This window comes from Mercenaria mercenaria, chromosome 10 (genome assembly GCF_021730395.1).
Source record: "Mercenaria mercenaria strain notata chromosome 10, MADL_Memer_1, whole genome shotgun sequence".
In the NCBI taxonomy this organism is placed as follows: domain Eukaryota; kingdom Metazoa; phylum Mollusca; class Bivalvia; order Venerida; family Veneridae; genus Mercenaria; species Mercenaria mercenaria.
This window is the reverse complement of record NC_069370.1, coordinates 54,310,195-54,327,748: the sequence shown is the minus strand read 5'-3', so window position 1 is coordinate 54,327,748 and position 17,554 is coordinate 54,310,195. Positions and strand designations below refer to the sequence as shown.

The following is a 17,554-nucleotide window of genomic DNA, read 5'->3' as shown; positions in this document are numbered from 1 at the left end:
TAGCGAACAGCATGGATCCTGACCAGACTGCGCGGATGCGCAGCTGGTCTGGATCCATGCTGGTCGCAAAGCCACTATGTTGGTTTTCCCATGGCATGGCTCATTTATTGACGAGTTCAGTACGGTCAGCCACAACTCAACGGATACATTAAAATCTTGTCTGATGATGCAATTCACCCTTTCCTCAGATTTCTCCATATGTGTACCGTTAATCTTTTTTGTCCTTTCGAATCAGAGTTTCTCGAGAGACAGGGTAAAACCTTCCATCAGTCCTCTCTTAGTTCACTTTCCCTTATTATAAAAGAAGACAAACAAGTACATCTATCACAACTTAAGCATTCTAATTGAACATACATGAGCATTTTGAAAATTTTGCAATCCTTACAAATAATACCAATAGAGATAAATAAATGATAAACAACACACCACAAATAATATTCACCGGTTCTTGGTACATATATATTGTGGTCAACCTACGAAAAAATAGCAAAAAATGTCCAACGCTGTCTTGACCAAAAATGTTTCATTGTTCTGAAAACGTTTAAGGTTCCGTCCATGTACAGACGAGTCTGCAATCGGACGCAGTGTTCATATGGGAGAGTTTGTCTCACACTTGAATCAATTTCATCGGAGAATATTTAACATTACTTTCGAAATTTAATAATGAGCCGCGCCATGAGAAAACCAACATAATGGGTTTGCGACCAGCATGGATCCAGACCCGCCTGCGCATCCGCGCAGTCTGGTCAGGATCCATGCTGTTCGCTTTCAAAGCCAATTGCAATTAGAGAAACCGTTAGCGAACAGCATGGATCCTGACTAGACTGCAAGGATACGCAGGCTGGTCTGGATCCATGCTGGTCGCAAAGCCACTATTTTGGTTTTCTCATGGCACGGCTCATATTACTTAGCTGAAAAAAATATGTTTCGCTAAAGTGTCCGTACGTTATGCATCTATTTCAAATTATCATAAAATATGGACTAGATAAGCTGGCATGTAAGTGTGAAATCGAGTTGTTCAGGAAAAAAGTATATTCTGTGTAACTAAATGTAACTAGAGCTATCACTAAAGGTGATGAATGTACCCCCCGCATGCACTGACACAGTACATTGCAATTTGACGCACACAAGATTGCATAAATATGTGGACTGTATGTATATAGACTGTATGTATACAGTATAGTAACAAAAAACAAAGTCCCATAACTATGCAGAATATTTATCTAAAAGAATGTAACATGAACCATGCACAACTAGGGTTGGTACTGATCACTTGTGTGAAGTTTCATTAAATTAAGTGCAAGGGTTTGGTAGATTAGGCACGCACAAGATTGCATATGCAGACTGTATGCACATAGTATGTTAACAAGAAACAAAGTCCCATAACTCTGCAATTTTTGTCGCTGAAAGAACCTAACATGCCCCATGCACAACTACTGTTGGTACTGATCACTTGTGTGAAGTTTCATTAAATTGTGTCAAGGGGATGAGGAGAGATGGTGCGCACAAGATTGTGTCTATGTATATAGTATAGTAACAAAAAAACAAAGTCCAATAACTCTGCAATTTTTTTTTCTGAAAGAACCTAACATGCCCCATGCACAACTACTGTTGGTACTGGTCACTTGTGTGAAGTTTCATTAAATTGTGTCAAGGGGATGAGGAGAGATGGTGCGCACAAGATTGTGTCTATGTATATAGTATAGTAACAAAAAAACAAAGTCCCATAACTCTGCAAAATTTTTTTCTAAAAGAACCTAACATGCCCCATGCACAACTACTGTTGGTACTGATCACTTGTGTGAAGTTTCATTAAATTCTGTCATGGGGATGAGGAGAGATGGTGCGCACAAGATTGTGTCTATGTATATAGTATAGTAACAAAAAAAACAAAGTCCCATAACTCTGCAATTTGTTTTTTCTAAAAGAACCTAACATGCCCCATGCACAACTACTGTTGGTACTGATCACTTGTGTGAAGTTTCATTAAATTGTGTCAAGGGGATAAGGAGAGATGGTGCGCACAAGATTGCGTCTACGGCCAGACGGAGAGACAGACAGACAACCTGAAACCAGTATACCCACCCCCACTTACAACTTTGTTGTCGGGGGGTACAATAATACTGTAATAATAAGGATTGCACTGTTGCATTTTATGACAATATTTATAAACATTAGGCCTAACACATGTAGGACATTCGAGGTATATCACAGATTCTTGGAATGGTTTATCTCTTGGTTTACCTATGTCAACATGCGGTTTTTTAAACCCTGACTGGATGCTTTAATCAATATGGAATAACATTAGCACAGATCACAATACGCAGAGCCTAGCTTTCAAAAATCATGTAACATCCTGTTAGGAGCGGCTCAGTATGGCGAATATATTTCAGAATACACAATGTACATATTTTCGTAAATGTCAACATCATTTGACTAAGATGGTCGCGAATTCCATAGGTCTTTCCGAATTACTCGCAATTTGATTCCGAACTATTAAATCCATTGAAATCTATTAAACACCAACCACGCCTGGTTCACCGTCTTCCGTTGTTACAGACGCTTGCAGATCCCCGGATGAAGGTTTGATGTCAATGGTAATGTCAAGGTCGGTACGTCTGTACCGTTCTGGGAACACAAACAATAATGGCAATGCTAGGACGGCTGATGCCAGAAGGACCTCATTCATCCAGGACTGACCTTAAAACACAAGTAACAAGAGTAAAATAAGCTACTTCATCAACAGAGGACAGTATCAATCTCTTTTGGGAGGAAAATGTTTTAAATATATAGCATAACTATACACATGTATGTCATTTACCGCTCAAAAAGGGTTTGCTACTGGCCCCTGTGAATTCACTAAAGACTGAAGAGTCATGAAACTCTTGCTCTTTAAAAGTATCTAATGCACATAATATTATTTTACTAAAATAATTCATTTTAGATATTTACTTTAAATACAGAAATCCCTTATCAAATGAAATTTATTTGGTAACAACGTTTGTATCTAGCTACAATCACAATTAAAAATATAATAGTTGTCAAAGAAATCTTAGGGTTTAGCTGTAGTACACATTTATACTGTGTCTGGCTATATATTTAAAGACAATGACCTCTAGATCGTACGACAACAAACGAGAAAAATTTTAGATATCAGGAAATTATTGCTATATTTCTTCAGACGACTTTGAAACTTAGTTACTCGCAGATTATATGTTACGGATACACATGAGAATCAGTTGTTATTACTAATTTTTCCATTCAAAATTGAAAAGCATTTTGTAACGGGGTGTCGGAGGGTTCGATCCACAACTAATCAAGACAGAAGGTAAATACACTGTTGAATTCTGTAGAAACAAGCCTATAAACCTGTATTAATTAATTGTTGTTTAATATTATCATTTATGCCACACTTGCTTTACTCGAGTACTTACCAATATTTGGTATTAACATGACAAACAGGAAGCAAATTCCAACAATATTGTTGATGAGAGTGAGAAATCCCCCTGTGACCCCCTCGGCAATAGGGTAACTGGCCTCACAAGCAATTTCATAAAACAAAGGGATTCCACCGTTAAACAGTATGCCAATGAGAATACATGCTGCATATAGCGAGACTGAAAAACAAACAACAAACAAGTAACAGTGGAAGGGAATAACAGAAGGCATTAAAATCACTGAACTGACAGGATTTAGCTGATGAAGTTTGTCAAACTCGAGTTAAATAGAAAGTTAAGACCTAAATGTCATTTTAAAACATCTCTATGGCAACTTTTTAAATTGATTTTCAAATAATAACTTTCTAAGATATCAACAGCTTATCTAGATACTATTGTAAATATAAAAGTACCACATCAGCACTTACTTAGTAAATTACAATTTTATTTTAGTTGATTTTAAAATAATTGTCTATATTCCGTTAGTCTACATACAGCACATGAATGAACAAAACTGAAACTTCTGATTCAGTTTTCATTCATTACGCATTTTCTTACCTAAATTGAAAGGAATGTATTTTTCCCAAAGAATAAAGAACCATGCCGAGGAAGCCACTGCGCCCAGGAACAATGTTATAAGAAATAGTTTCATCCTTTTCATAAATATATCAGCAAATCTGCAATGTAAAACAAAACCTGTCTTAACCGACATTGACTGCTTCCAAAACATGTAATAACCGACACTGACTGATACCAAGTAATCGTTTCAGTAAAGAGAAGTGGCCAGTTACCATACAGGTGTGTATATAAAGCTATAGTCGAAAAGCGTCTGTATTTTTGGCGAGGACAAGTATAAAAGTAAACAAACTAGACTTTGTCCTCATTTTGACTTTAATTTTGCATATTTATCCAGGCAATTTGATAGTTATACAAGCTCAAATGAAAAAATTAATGTTTGTTACCTTCTCGTGAGACGTAAAACAAATACTTCAAAACAAGATATGTTTGAAATACTTATACTAGTAATTACTACTAATCATATTTTAATCATTCCTGTAGACATATATGAGTCGCGTCATGAGAAAACCAACATAGTGGCTTTGCGACCAGCATGGATCCAGACCCGCCTGCGCATCCGCGCAGTCTGGTCAGGATCCATGCTGTTCGCTTTTAAAGCCTATTGCAATTAGAGAAACCGTTATCGAACAGCATGAATGCGCAGGGTGGTCTGGATCCATGCTGGTCGCAAAGCCACTATGTTGGTTTTCTCATGGCTTGGCTCATATACTGACGTAATCCGTTTACCTGGCAATAATTAGTCCTGACGTGCATCCAGCCAAGGTTTGCCAGAACCCCATATAACCAGCTGTGTTCTGGGATATACCCAAGGGTTTAAGGTTCACATCAAGAACTGATTGCCACACCCCTAGTATACCGGTCGGTATGGCATATGCCAGCACAATCAACCAAACAGACCCGTTACTGAAAGAAAATTAAAACATGATCTCAATTCCAGAAGCTCACACACGACCGAACATGCAGGTCATACCATTTGACTTTTAATAATTAATATTTTTGGTTGTTTTTGTTGGGTTTAATATCACACCGACACAGCCATAGGTTATATGGCTGCGTTCCGGCTTTTTGTGGTGGGGTGGGGGCCCAGGTGCCCCTCCGAGCATTAGTTCATCACGGACAGCACCTGACTAGAACCACCAACATTCCATAAGCTAGCTAGATGGCTTCATAAAATGAAGAATTCTAAGTCCCAAGTGAGGCTCAAACCCACCTCGTCGAGGGTCTAGTGATTTAAAGTCAGCGGCCTTTAAAACTCGGCCACGGAGGCCCCTATGATAAATCAAACAATTATGAAATAACAATTAGCCCTTAGCCTGCTAAATTTCTAAAACGTAATGGTCCATTGTTCAATTTGGACAGTATATACCATTTATTATTCAAAGGGGTGTTCAGTGAAAATTTACTGACTGAAAAGCGAACAGTGTAGACCATAATCTTGATCTGCACTAATCGCAAAGGCAGAATCACTTGCAGCTAGCAGGCTAAAGGTTAAGAAAAATTCTCATATTGCGTTTCACCAGTTCCGACAAAAATAGAATTACATCTGTCTATAATACGCACAACAAATAAACACACACCGCAGTAGTTTGGCCAGTCCTTTGAAATACTCTGTACGTTTGACTGAAGCTGAGGGACTGGGTGGTTTTGGTGGTCTGGCAGGAAAGTATATCACAACGAGAATAAAGAACAGAACTCCTAGCCCCGCTTCTGCAAAAAAAAAACAACAACAACAAACTCATTTTTAATAATATATGCTACTCAAATGGCAAATATGAAAATTTGAAATGGTATTCACGAATCACCTAAGTTTGTGTCAGCTATCTAAACAGCATCTGATATACAGTAATGAAACATTATAGGATTGCTAAAAAGCATTTAAAGATGAGATATGGCGTTCTGTTTGGAATTTCACGATGTACCTTTTCACCTAGTCAAAAATATGTATACAGAGTTTAAAATGCTTGCGTCGCAAATACGTTAAAAAGTATATGAGACGGAGTCATGAAACTGTATATAAATGTTGTTCAGAATGTGAAGTTGTGAAATTCACCCCATCTACCTTCCCATCCAACCATCCTATCCCCACCCTGCGCCTGCTATTTTTTTTACTCTCCCATTCTATTTATTGATGTTTATATAATCCATAACCAAACCCCTATCCACTACAAGTATATTCAACCACGCAATCCCAATGACTCACACCTCCACCCAAGGTAGCAAACGTTAACTTCATTTTGCATTGTCAACAAAAATATCATATGGCCTTACAGTAACGTAGGTCACAAGCGTCCTATGGCAACACATCTAGTTTCAAATTAAAAATAATCAATAATTTAGGCAGCAAAAGAAGCAATTTCAAGGGAAAATACATGCAATGCTTTGTTCTAATTTTGAAATGCACGAAGTCAGATATAAATTTATTCATAGGGATCCGTCACGTGCTATGATAGAGGGGAAAAAATTATGATAGAGGGGATTTTTTTTTTGTTTAAAATGTTTCTTAGATGAAAATTCAAGAACTTATATGTGAAAAAAAAGTCATCCATAAATAACATAAATATAAACAAGGGGTGGAACATGGCCAATTTCGATCTTGTCAACTACCTTCTTGTACCCCATTCTATCGCGCCACATATTTGTAATATCCGACTCATAACCACTGCATTACATGAGCAAAGGCTCACTCTAACTGAAAATGTATACTTTTCCCACCTTAAAATGTTCAACAAAGCCGTAATTTATAATTTTATATATGGGTCGATAGAGCTTTCCGAGGTGTGTAAATGTTTGCAGTTAGTGTATTTATTATCATTCTTAAGAACCATAACTTGTTTCATAACGTTCAACGGCTATTTATTGCATTTTACACCTGGACATGATCGTGTTTATATTTTACGACTGTGTCCAAGATGAAAACACGGCTGTGTCGGCATATATAAAATTATAAATTACGGCTTTGTTGAACATTTTAAGGTGGGAAAAGTATACATTTTCAGTTAGAGTGAGCCTTTGCTCATGTAATGCAGTGGTTATGAGTCGGATATTACAAATATGGGGCGCGATAGAATGGGGTACAAGAAGGTAGTTGACAAGATCGAAACTGGCCATGTTCCACCCCTTGTTTATATTTATGTTATTTATGGATGACTTTTTTTCACATATAAGTTCTTGAATTTTCATCTAAGAAACATTTTAAACAAAAAAAAATCCCCTCTATCATAATTTTTTTCCCTCTATCATAGCACGTGACGGATCCCTATGAATGTATCTATAACAAGAAATATCTTTAAAAATGATGGTCGGCGAATTGTAATAAGGAAAGAAGTTTATGAATTTTTCATCTAACATTCATCTTTCATCTAACATTTTTCAAATTGCAAAACTAAACACCACACTTTAACAATTTAAATGGTTCTCTTTTAATTTTTCACAAAGGTTTCGTAGGGTTGCAATTTTGTTTCGTTTATCCTTAGACGAATAATTACAGCAGTAGTTTGATGAAGATTCACGAAGCGGTTCATGAGAAGAGGTCATTAAACGTGTTTATATATTTAGCTAAATTGGGCCCTATCCCCATTTGTAACAAAATAGCAGGAGACCTTACGATATTGTTACACATCGAGTTTGATAAAAATCCATTACATTTTGGTGGTTAATGCGGAGAAAGGCATATCTACTTTTAGCTATAGTGGTCCCTAATAGTGCCCAAGTTCCTATATAAATAAATTTGGAAGAGGACCTTATAATGATGCTCCAGACCAAGTATGACAAAGATCCACCAAGCTGTTCATGAGACGCTGTATAATAGCATTTCTAGTTTTAGCTCTAGCAGCCCCTAAAAGGGGTTAAATGTCCCAGCTGAACAAAGTTGGCTGCGGGCCTAATAAAGATGCTACAAATCAAGTTTGATTAGAATACATGGGAAAAAATCAATTAAAGGATTTTTTTATTTATTATTTTTATTTATTTCTAAAATAGGCCAACTGATCCCGCTTTAACAAATGCATATTCGCTATTCATGAATCTTTAGACAATGACGTCACACCTATAAAAAGGTGAAGGTCAAGTAAAACATACAATTGTAATTATTTCAATATTTCTGTTTCATAAGCAAAGTTTGACCGTAGTCATATCACGCAGATAAACTGTATGCAGCGTACCTTCATTTCAATCTAATGAGATTCAGTCATTATATAGCATATATATAATAAAACAGATTTCAACTGTGTTCAATATTTGCATACCATACTAAAGAAAAATATTCATATATAATAAATCAGTTAAATAATTTATAACAAATATATCAAAGCAAACAAGTACTCATTTTAATATACAATCTGAATAAGTCACAAAAGCAAGAAACCTTTTCATATACAGACGACAACTGTAACAAGGAAAATCTTCTACATGATAGACTCTTATCACACCCTTATTCATGTGATACGCAGACCGTATTCAGCTCTTTCTTTAATTTGATATATGTTGGTATTTGAACAGGTTTTTATCATATTTATTAAACTTACTTATCATTTTGAGATATATCAATATTCTTGCTAAATATACTGAGCCAAAGTTAACTTTAAAACTGTGAACAGCGTCGTTTAGGATAAACGCTTTGTCTACATTTCACTCAGCGTAACACAATCAACAGAGTGAAAGAAATTGACACTCTCGTCCAATCAGGAAGAGTGTTGCATAAATCTTCCATTTTGATAAATTATCTATAATGCGTTATCAAGTAGTTTGATTTGCAAACTGAAGTCACGTGGCATAGGTAAGGAAAACGAATTTAGACGGCGTCGCCGAAAAAAGTATAGAAATAATTATTTGCAAAAAACGAGTAACGTAATGTGTAACTTGATTTAGATTTTTTTAAAGTAACATTCACATTATTAAAAACTGATTACTTTGCTAAGTACCTATCCCTTGATCTGTCATAAAACATTTAAACAAGAGGGTCATGATGACCTTAAACCGCTCACCTGAGTAATATGAGCCACATGTTTCAAATGGCAAACTGATGCTAAAATATTACGAAGTAGGTCAGTAGGTCACACACATGGTAACTGAAAGTCAGTTTTAAGATCGGTATGCAAAACTGTACATGTCATCCAAATTTCAAGGTTGTATCTCAAAAAACAAGAAAGTAGGTCAATGTTACAGTAAGGTGACAAGTAATCACTTGGGTATAATTAAACAATCTAGGAAATATGATCTGATAATTTTTGAAGTATTTTTTCCTATATAACTCATATAACAAGTGACCACCAGGGCCGGGCCTCTTTTCACCCCAGGGGCATAATTTGAACAATCCTTTTAGAGGTCCACTAGGCAATGACACCAAATATCAAAGGCCTAGGCCTTGAACTTTCAGACAAGAAGAGTTTTATATTTTTTTCCCTATAGAAGTCTATGTTAAACTTGGGATCCCCGGGGCAGGGCCTCTTTTCACCCCAAGGTAATAATTTGAACAATTTTGGAAGAGGACCATAAGGCAATGCAACACACCAAATATCACAAGCCTTGGCCTTGCAGTTTCAGACAAGAAGATTTTTAAAGTTTTCTCCTATATAAGTCTATGTAAAATTTAGGACCCCCGATGCGGGGCCTATTTTCACCCTAGGGGCACAATCTGAACAATCTTCATAGAGGACCTTAAGACAATGCTACATACAAAATGTCAAAGGCCTAGGTCTTGTAGTTTCAGACAAGAGGATTTTTAAAGTTTTCTCCTATATAAGTCTATGTTAAACTTGAGCCCCCACCCCACGGGGTGGGGCCTCTTTTCACCCAAGGGTAATAATTTGAACAAGTTTGGTAGATGACCACAAGGCAATGCTACATACAAAATATCAAAGGTCTAGGTGTTGTGGTTTTAGACAAAAAGATTTTCAACGTTTTCTCCTAATTCGAACAATCTTGATAGAGATCCATAAGATGATGTCACACGCCAAATATCAAGGCTCTATGTCTTGCGGTTTTGGACAAGAAGATTTTTAAAGTTTTTCCATGTGGTTGCCATGGCAACCGGAGTTCTGCATGGAATTAAATTCTTTGAAAAATTTTGAAAGGGGACCACCCAAGGATCATTCCTGTGAAGTTTGGTGAAATTCTGCTAAGTGGCTTTTAAGGAGAAGATGTTTTTAGAAAATGTTGAGGACACACGACGCACGACACACGACGGACGACGGACATTGAGCGGTCACAAAAGCTCACCATGAGCCCTTGGCTCAGGTGAGCTAAAAACTTGAGGTATTCGTAAAGCAACTTAATACATGATGTACTCAAACAATATGTTAAAATAAAATGTAACTTACGAAAATACAGGTAGCTTTTTATGTCAGAAATGAGTGTAGGTTTGTTCATAACCTCTGAAATAAACAAAATTGAAAACAAATATGAAAATATGCAAAATTCTTAATTATATCTGTCGGGACAACAATACTAGAATGTGTGTCCCTCATATACGTATTTTCACCTTTTTACTGCCGGGTTAGCAAATTTGATACTTATATCTAAGTTTAATTATACCAAACATCTGGTATGATAAGATAAGAATTCTTTTATTATAGTGACATGTGTATGGCATCGAAATATTCGTACATATAAAATATTACAAATATTAAACACCCGGCCAGTGACATGTGTATGACATCGATATATATTGTATTCGTACATATGATATATTACAAGTATTAAACACCCGACCCTACCGACCTATATGTCACCTTTCATAAATATCTAACAATATTTCACAGATACACACACTAAAAGAATTCAATAGTTAACATGGACATTTTAAATTTAAAGTGCTTAAATAATTGTTTACAAAAAATATTTAAGTTTATAGATTTATTAATTAACATGATAATTGAGCCAAGCCATAAGAAAACCAACACAGTTGCTGCGCAACCGCGCAGTCTGGTCAGGATCCATGCTGTTCGCTAACGGTTTCTCTAATTGCTATAGACTTTGAAAGCGAACAGCATGGATACTGCGCTGGTCTGGATCCATGCTGGTCGCAAAGCCACTATGTTGGTTTTCTCATGGCGCGGCTCATATTTTGCTATATCATGAAAACAGCTCTGCAAGCTTTCGTGAAGAGTATGACATTACATTCTAATTATTCTCGAGTTAAAGGTTTTAAAAAAGGGTACTTTTGGTTAGATATTTACAAACTCAATACAGAGTATTGTTCATGCTTGTGCATTTTAAACAATGTAAAATAAATCATGCCTCTCGTTAAATACATTACGCGAATACTGTATTCATTTACAACCTACTTAATATACAAAATAATAAACAAGGCAACATAAACAAGAATATGTAAATTCTTTGCATAATTCTGTTAACTGAACTGTATCAAAACAAGTGCGTTGTGCTGATATTACAGAATAAGCCTTATTTTTAAAATAAAGTTAACAGAAAATCTACTGATAATTAGCACGATTTCTCTTATCATGAAAGCTCTTACAACAAACTTTGAATTTTTCCTTGTGTAATTAATTATCAAATACTTAAATTTATCAGCATAGTCTTGTTATATAATAATATCCTAAAATAAAACACTTGAAGTATTCTGGCTACCGAGCAGATAACCTATTTTTTTAGAAAAAAATAATTCTATTATATATCCTGACTTCATCGCCAATCATCGGTCTTATCCTGTGTTTTTGGGATCATGGAGTCCATCCAATATATGTGTAACAGAGGTCCGCATTAGCCGGTGCTAGGGGGCGTGTGAGGTGTTGCACATTTCATTACCTCTCATGATCAGACTCAATCAAACCGAGTCTACTATTATTCTTCTTGGTTGCATTCTTTGCTTCCGAAGGATCATTTTACAGATTTTATTGAGAAGAAAAGGGACATAGTTATACAAAATTTGAATAAGCTCAGGAGTTATCCCCTGTGAATAAAACACAGTGTCTGAACACAGACTAAGTAACATCATATAACGGACATACTAGAAAGAAATATCTCTCATCTTAAACTTAGTATTGTTACATATTACATATAATATTACAGTCTTTCATATGCGGGTTTTCCAACCAGTATGTGTTGTGCAAGGAAGGCCAGTGCACCAAGCTAAGTGCAAAATGCTAAATAATTAGGACCAAATGCTAACTGTCAAATTCTAAATGTCAAACATGGGCTGGTAATTATCCAATGATAAAATGCATAAATATTCAAAAGTCCTTTTACAAACTGCTTATCTAAATAAAGAGGTGGACTATATAAATGGAGAAATGCATCCTTTTAAATGCTCACAGGTCCTACTTATATAACTCTGTCTGACAAAAGTCTGAAAAGTTTAGACTGAAATGATTCTATCTAATGTGATGATGTTTTGCAAAACATGCTTTTACTCAAATGGACACGTTTTCAAACAATTTAAAGTAGCATTTAACAGATACAGATCTTTCACTCGTAATGTTAAAGAACTAAATAATTATCATCTTCTTAGTAAGCATCCCTTTTAAAAGTTAATATTACTGTCCAAACTGAAAGATGGACAAGTTCAGTAGAGAAATATAGCAGGGTTAGGGTTAAAATTGATATATTCAACTTGTTGGTTATCAGAGCCAGTCCGCTTTAGTCACATTTTTCATATGAAGATTATTCTGAGACGAAATTTCTCATGTAGTTAAGTCGGTAATCCACTAAATAAACGCACTGGTACAAAAACTCTCTGTAAATGAAAATATTTCGTGTTGTGTCAATCTATTGTTTAAACTACTACTTAACCTTTACCTTGCTAAATATCTAAAATGGACTGGTCCATCATTCAATTTGGACAGTAACATTAATTATTCGAAGGGGAGCTCAATGAAAATTTACCAACTGAATAGCGAACAGTGCAGACCAAGATTAGCCTGCACGGACGTGCAGACTTGTCTTGGTCTGCACTGATCGCAAAGGCAGAACTAACTGCCGCCAGAAGGCTGAAGGCTAAGTATATAGAAGCAGTGTATCCTTGACAATGACAATATGAGCCGCGTAATGAGAAAACCAACATAGTGCGTTTGCGACCAGCCTGTGCATCAGGATCCATGCTATTCGCTAACGGTTTCTCTAATTGCAATAGTCTTTGAAAGCTAACAGCATGGATCCTGACCAGACTGCGCGGATGCGCAGACTGGTCTGGATCCATGATGGTCGCAAACGCACTATGTTGGTTTCCTCATGGCGTGGCTCATATGTTTCTATTTTGTCTAAATAAGAAAAGGCCTACAAAGGAGGGCTTACAAATTCATTACGGGTATTTCTGGAAATTACCGTTCTAACAAATATTTCAGTTCACATGAACTTTATTGAGAATAATGTACATTTTGAAAGGCATTATCATAAAACTAAAGCAAAACAAAAAAATCACAAACATATACCAGAATTTATCAAATAAAAGAAAAAAATACAAGTATTGCATCTGCCAATATTGTTTACCTCTATGTGTTGTGTTACTTTGGGTGTTGCTAAATAAAGGAAGTACATGAAAAGACCTCAATGTGTGGCCACTCCCTAACACTGGGGTCATTCTAACTGTGTCCGTTACAGTTCCATTTTCTGTTGAGTTTACGGTTTTATAAGCAGGACTTGAGACCATCTGGGGTCCTAAAACAAAGAAATATTGAAAGATATATCAATCATTAAAATTTCAGGAGACGGATTTATAAATACATGCGTTAGCAACATCAACAACAGTCCATAATTTTCCGTTCTTGTATTAGCTGCCTGTACAATTAGTTTACAACGTAATTAAGCGTGAATGTGTCATACATACCTATAATGAAAGACAACGATACACCAAGGTAGTTAGCAAAAGACACGATCGCTGTTGCCGTAGCTCTCTGATCTGGCGGAAACCACACAGACGACAAGGCCGCCGGCCCCGCAAACGGCACCGATCCACCTATCCCGTTCAGAACAGCACAAATATTTGCAAGCCTGAAAAAACACAAATACAACTACAGAGAAAATTACACATACCGATGACAACAGATTTTTAAAGTTTTAAGCCTTAATTTAAGCCTTAAATGTTAAGTTTAGGTAACCGTCGCGGCCAGGCATCTTGGTAGTTCGACAGAACGTATATATTCACACGAACGCGGGAAACAACACCAAACTACAATGTGTAAAAAGTATTATCAACAAAACACAGTTGATTTTTTTAACAAAACGTAGAACGCTTAATAATAAATTACAACATACAAAACAGTGCTGAGACTTTACAGAAGGCTTTTATTAACCGTTCACAAAACAACGACCCCATGAAGAAAACATTACACGTTAAACAAAACACGTTGCATCTAAAACTAACCATTTCAGAAAATGCAGTGCTAAAGTAAAAATTAGCATGGACATGCCCTTGTTTAAACTCTGTATTGTTTTTTTCTTTGTTGTTGTTGTATATATGCCCAGCTTAAATGATATCCGAACAAGATTTACAAATACCAGAGAATTTCAAAGTTCATGACATTGAATATGGATCCTACGGCTCTTATATTTTTATTATGATGGAATAAGCAACGAGAAGTGGACTTACCATGTTGCGGGAACAGGCTCAAGTGTAAAACACCTGATCACAGTACCCGTCATGACTAGAAAACTGCAGATCAGCAATGATACCCGTAGACCTGAAAATGTACCTCTGTTAAATAACTCAAACTCGGTCAGATACTTATTCATTGGCCGCTAAGACAATCACGTGACCTGTGTATTAAGTTACATATTGTCACTTCAGGATAAGGCACCTGCTCTGCAATTGGGAGATCGAAGGTTCGAGCCCTGTCAGAGGCGTGTCTTGTTACTGAAGAGAGACCGGTAAGTGAGCCGCAAGCTAGTTGAATAATGGTTACCGATTGTCTACCTGTCTGGTGCCTGACATTAAAAAATATGAATCGAGAAGTAATGCTATTCAATGTATGTAGGTGTCTCATAAGCCAACTTGGCTGGCCCTTTTTAGTAGGGGTAACACTGTAATAAACAAACACTACTTTTATAAGGCCCCCGTGGCCGGGTGATCAAGGTCGTTACTTCGAATAACTTGCCCTTCATCCACGCGGGTTTCGAACTTCGCTTTGGTTGTGGAATTGTTCATGTGAGGAACCCATCCGTCTGGTGTTATCTATTACCACTTATTTTCATTATCATTCTTACATTTCTGGTTATAACTTATACAAACCTTTAACATCCATAAAGTAGCACATTGGAAGCACAGTAAACATAAAAGCGATGTTTCCATAGTTGGCCAGCATTCCTATATTGCTGTCTTGCCAGTTAAGCACTATCTCCGCAGACTCTGTGATAGGACCCCATGTATTCCACACCAAGGCCTGCACGAATAATGAAAATAAGTTTAAATTTACTGGTAGCATACCGTTTTTATTCCTGAGAATAACTGTCGTCTGTGTATTCATTTTATTTTATTTTAATCATACCATAAAAGTACGACTTCAAACGTATTTAGCTTTTTTACTAAAGACTTTAAAAGCACGAAAAAATCCAAAATAAAGCAGCATTTTGATAGAATATCAACACAATATGTACTCAATATCTGTTCTAAACTATAGAGATATCAATCTTTTTAAAACAGGCATTTAATATCAACTATAAGTATACAGAGATACTGAAGAATTTGTTCCTTTTAGATGGGTATTTTCAAAATGTATATAGGGTTTCTGATATTTAAAACGCTTCATCTCTTAGCATTCATATATTTAAATCGACGTAGATTTATCTTGATATAGATTTACTGCAGTTGTGTAAGCGCTTGAATTCAAGTACTTGTTTTTGTTAAGTTATATATAAAGTAATAGGTTCGAGTCCTGTGTGGGATCCTTTAAAATTTATTTTATCTCTTTCATCTTTTTGCTCTTTTTATTCTTTTGCTATTTCATTTTTATTATAATTATTTGGTGTTTTTACTTTTTATTCTATTTATTTTTCATATTTTTTATTCAAAGACATTTGTTTAATCATACATGTACAAACATAATAATGGTAACAATTCAGCCCGAATCGGAGTCAAATTCGCTGGCTGTAAATACTTTGTAACATTTAAAATGATTTTTGGAAATGTAAGGAAAACGCTATTTTGAAATGACAGTAATGTACAGTAACGCTACACAGAATTGTACATGTCAAGCAAATTTTGTTGAAAAAACAAACAAACACGAGCTGCACAAGAAAATGGAAATATAACTTTGTATAAATATAAATTAGATTTTGTATTGGAAAGTTTTAACTGATTAAATGTAATTATAAATTCTTTGATACTGCACTGTATGCAAACTAATTTTATATAAATATACACGGCTACCCTAAGCACCCCTTATTTCTGCAATGAAATAATCGATATGAATAATCAGCCGAAGGTCAACCATCGCGGTCAAGTTGCGACTACTGTATAACAATAAGTTTAAAGTTGACTAAGTTTTCACTATCTTTGTTTACTATCTCAATAGGCATTAAAAATAGTGCACTTGAACAATTAGGCCGGTCAATTAAATAGCAGTGTTTAATTTGACTACTTATGTCACCAATCCTATAGAACTCACCTGACTGAAACTGCCGAGACAGAAGACAACCAAGACATACCATCTCCTGCTGTAAACTGCAGTATCGGACCCAGGACCTCCTTCAGCAGACTGACCGAGGATTGGCAACCTCTCCGCCACCTCCTCTGGAATCGCCATCTTGTCAAGTTTCTGAAGTAAAAAAGAAATTTACTCTTACAGATAAACTTTCCTCATTAATGGTTTGGTGTTTAGTAGGAAACATATCATTTGTTCAAATTATGGTGTGTGTGGGGGGCGGGGCGGGGGGCTAGCAACTCTTCCATTCTTATTTATTTTTCTGAAATACCAATCCCACTGTCAATAGACTGCTACAGACAGAATCTATGTACTCGTGACATAGGCTTATTCATGTGAAAATTAGGCTGTGGAAACCAATGTCAGCTGAGGGGCGGTCCCTGCCGCCCCTTGGCCTACGCATACGCATTATATCCATACATGTCATTCTTATAAAAAGTACATACATGTATACATACTGATAATACATGTAGAATCAAATTTACAATAACATTACCTCCGACATCTCCGACAATCCGTTAGATTTTTATATCATTTCAAACACATAAACATATAAAAATGACACTACAATTAATGATTAACAACTTAATGCGTAGTGTACATTAAATAAATAATCCTGAAATCCTGAAATTAACATAATCCTGCATGAAAGTTTTTGCTATCACAGGTGTATTATCCACGATAACCCATATCAAAATTCAGCTGCGTATCATGTGAGTCTGACTAATTTACATATACTGTACCGAAACAAAAACAAATGATCTTGTAATCTTACCCTTTACTTCCGTGTTCATTGTGCTGTGTACAGCGACACAGGCATCAGTAATCAATACCCGCAATGCCCTCATTTAAACCACTGTCCATTCAATACATTTCATGAAAGGCATGTGTTTATAGTTTGCAACTAGATTTCTATGTAAATACACAGTATATTTACGGCCATTT

The 17,554-nt window shown here is 35.9% G+C and overlaps 1 protein-coding gene across 3 annotated transcripts; it reads right to left on the bottom strand.

Annotated features, from left to right (window-relative positions):
• Window positions 1–320: 320 nt before the first annotated feature.
• LOC123561524 (solute carrier family 49 member 4 homolog) lies at window positions 321–17,553 on the bottom strand. 3 transcript variants are annotated; one of them, XR_008372786.1, is made up of 13 exons: window positions 17,106–17,315; window positions 16,574–16,723; window positions 15,199–15,349; window positions 14,560–14,650; window positions 13,798–13,961; window positions 13,461–13,628; window positions 10,334–10,387; window positions 5,594–5,723; window positions 4,743–4,919; window positions 3,996–4,114; window positions 3,435–3,617; window positions 1,586–2,700; window positions 321–1,413 (listed from the first exon to the last, which is right to left on the bottom strand). XR_008372786.1 is itself a non-coding variant. In XM_045353970.2 (12 exons), exons 2-12 carry the CDS (start codon window positions 16,709–16,711, stop codon window positions 2,516–2,518), a joined length of 1,560 nt encoding a protein of 519 aa, XP_045209905.1. In that variant the 5' UTR covers window positions 16,712–16,723; window positions 17,385–17,553; the 3' UTR covers window positions 321–2,515. The 3 variants fall into 3 exon arrangements, 2 of the variants coding, with proteins under 2 accessions (XP_045209905.1, XP_045209904.1); XM_045353970.2 differs by lacking the exon at window positions 17,106–17,315 and adding an exon at window positions 17,385–17,553 and having other exon boundaries at window positions 321–2,700; XM_045353969.2 differs by having other exon boundaries at window positions 321–2,700.
• Between the last annotated feature and the right edge of the window lies 1 nt (window position 17,554).

Bases quoted from the DNA above. Each gene is read 5' to 3' on its own strand.
- LOC123561524 (XM_045353969.2), bottom strand. The intron at 14,651-15,198 runs GTTTGTATAAGT...GTACATTTTCAG, and splicing joins CTACTTTATGGATGTTAAAG to GTCTACGGGTATCATTGCTG. The intron at 10,388-13,460 runs GTAAACAATATT...TGTTTATTTCAG, and splicing joins AAGTAACACAACACATAGAG to AGGTTATGAACAAACCTACA.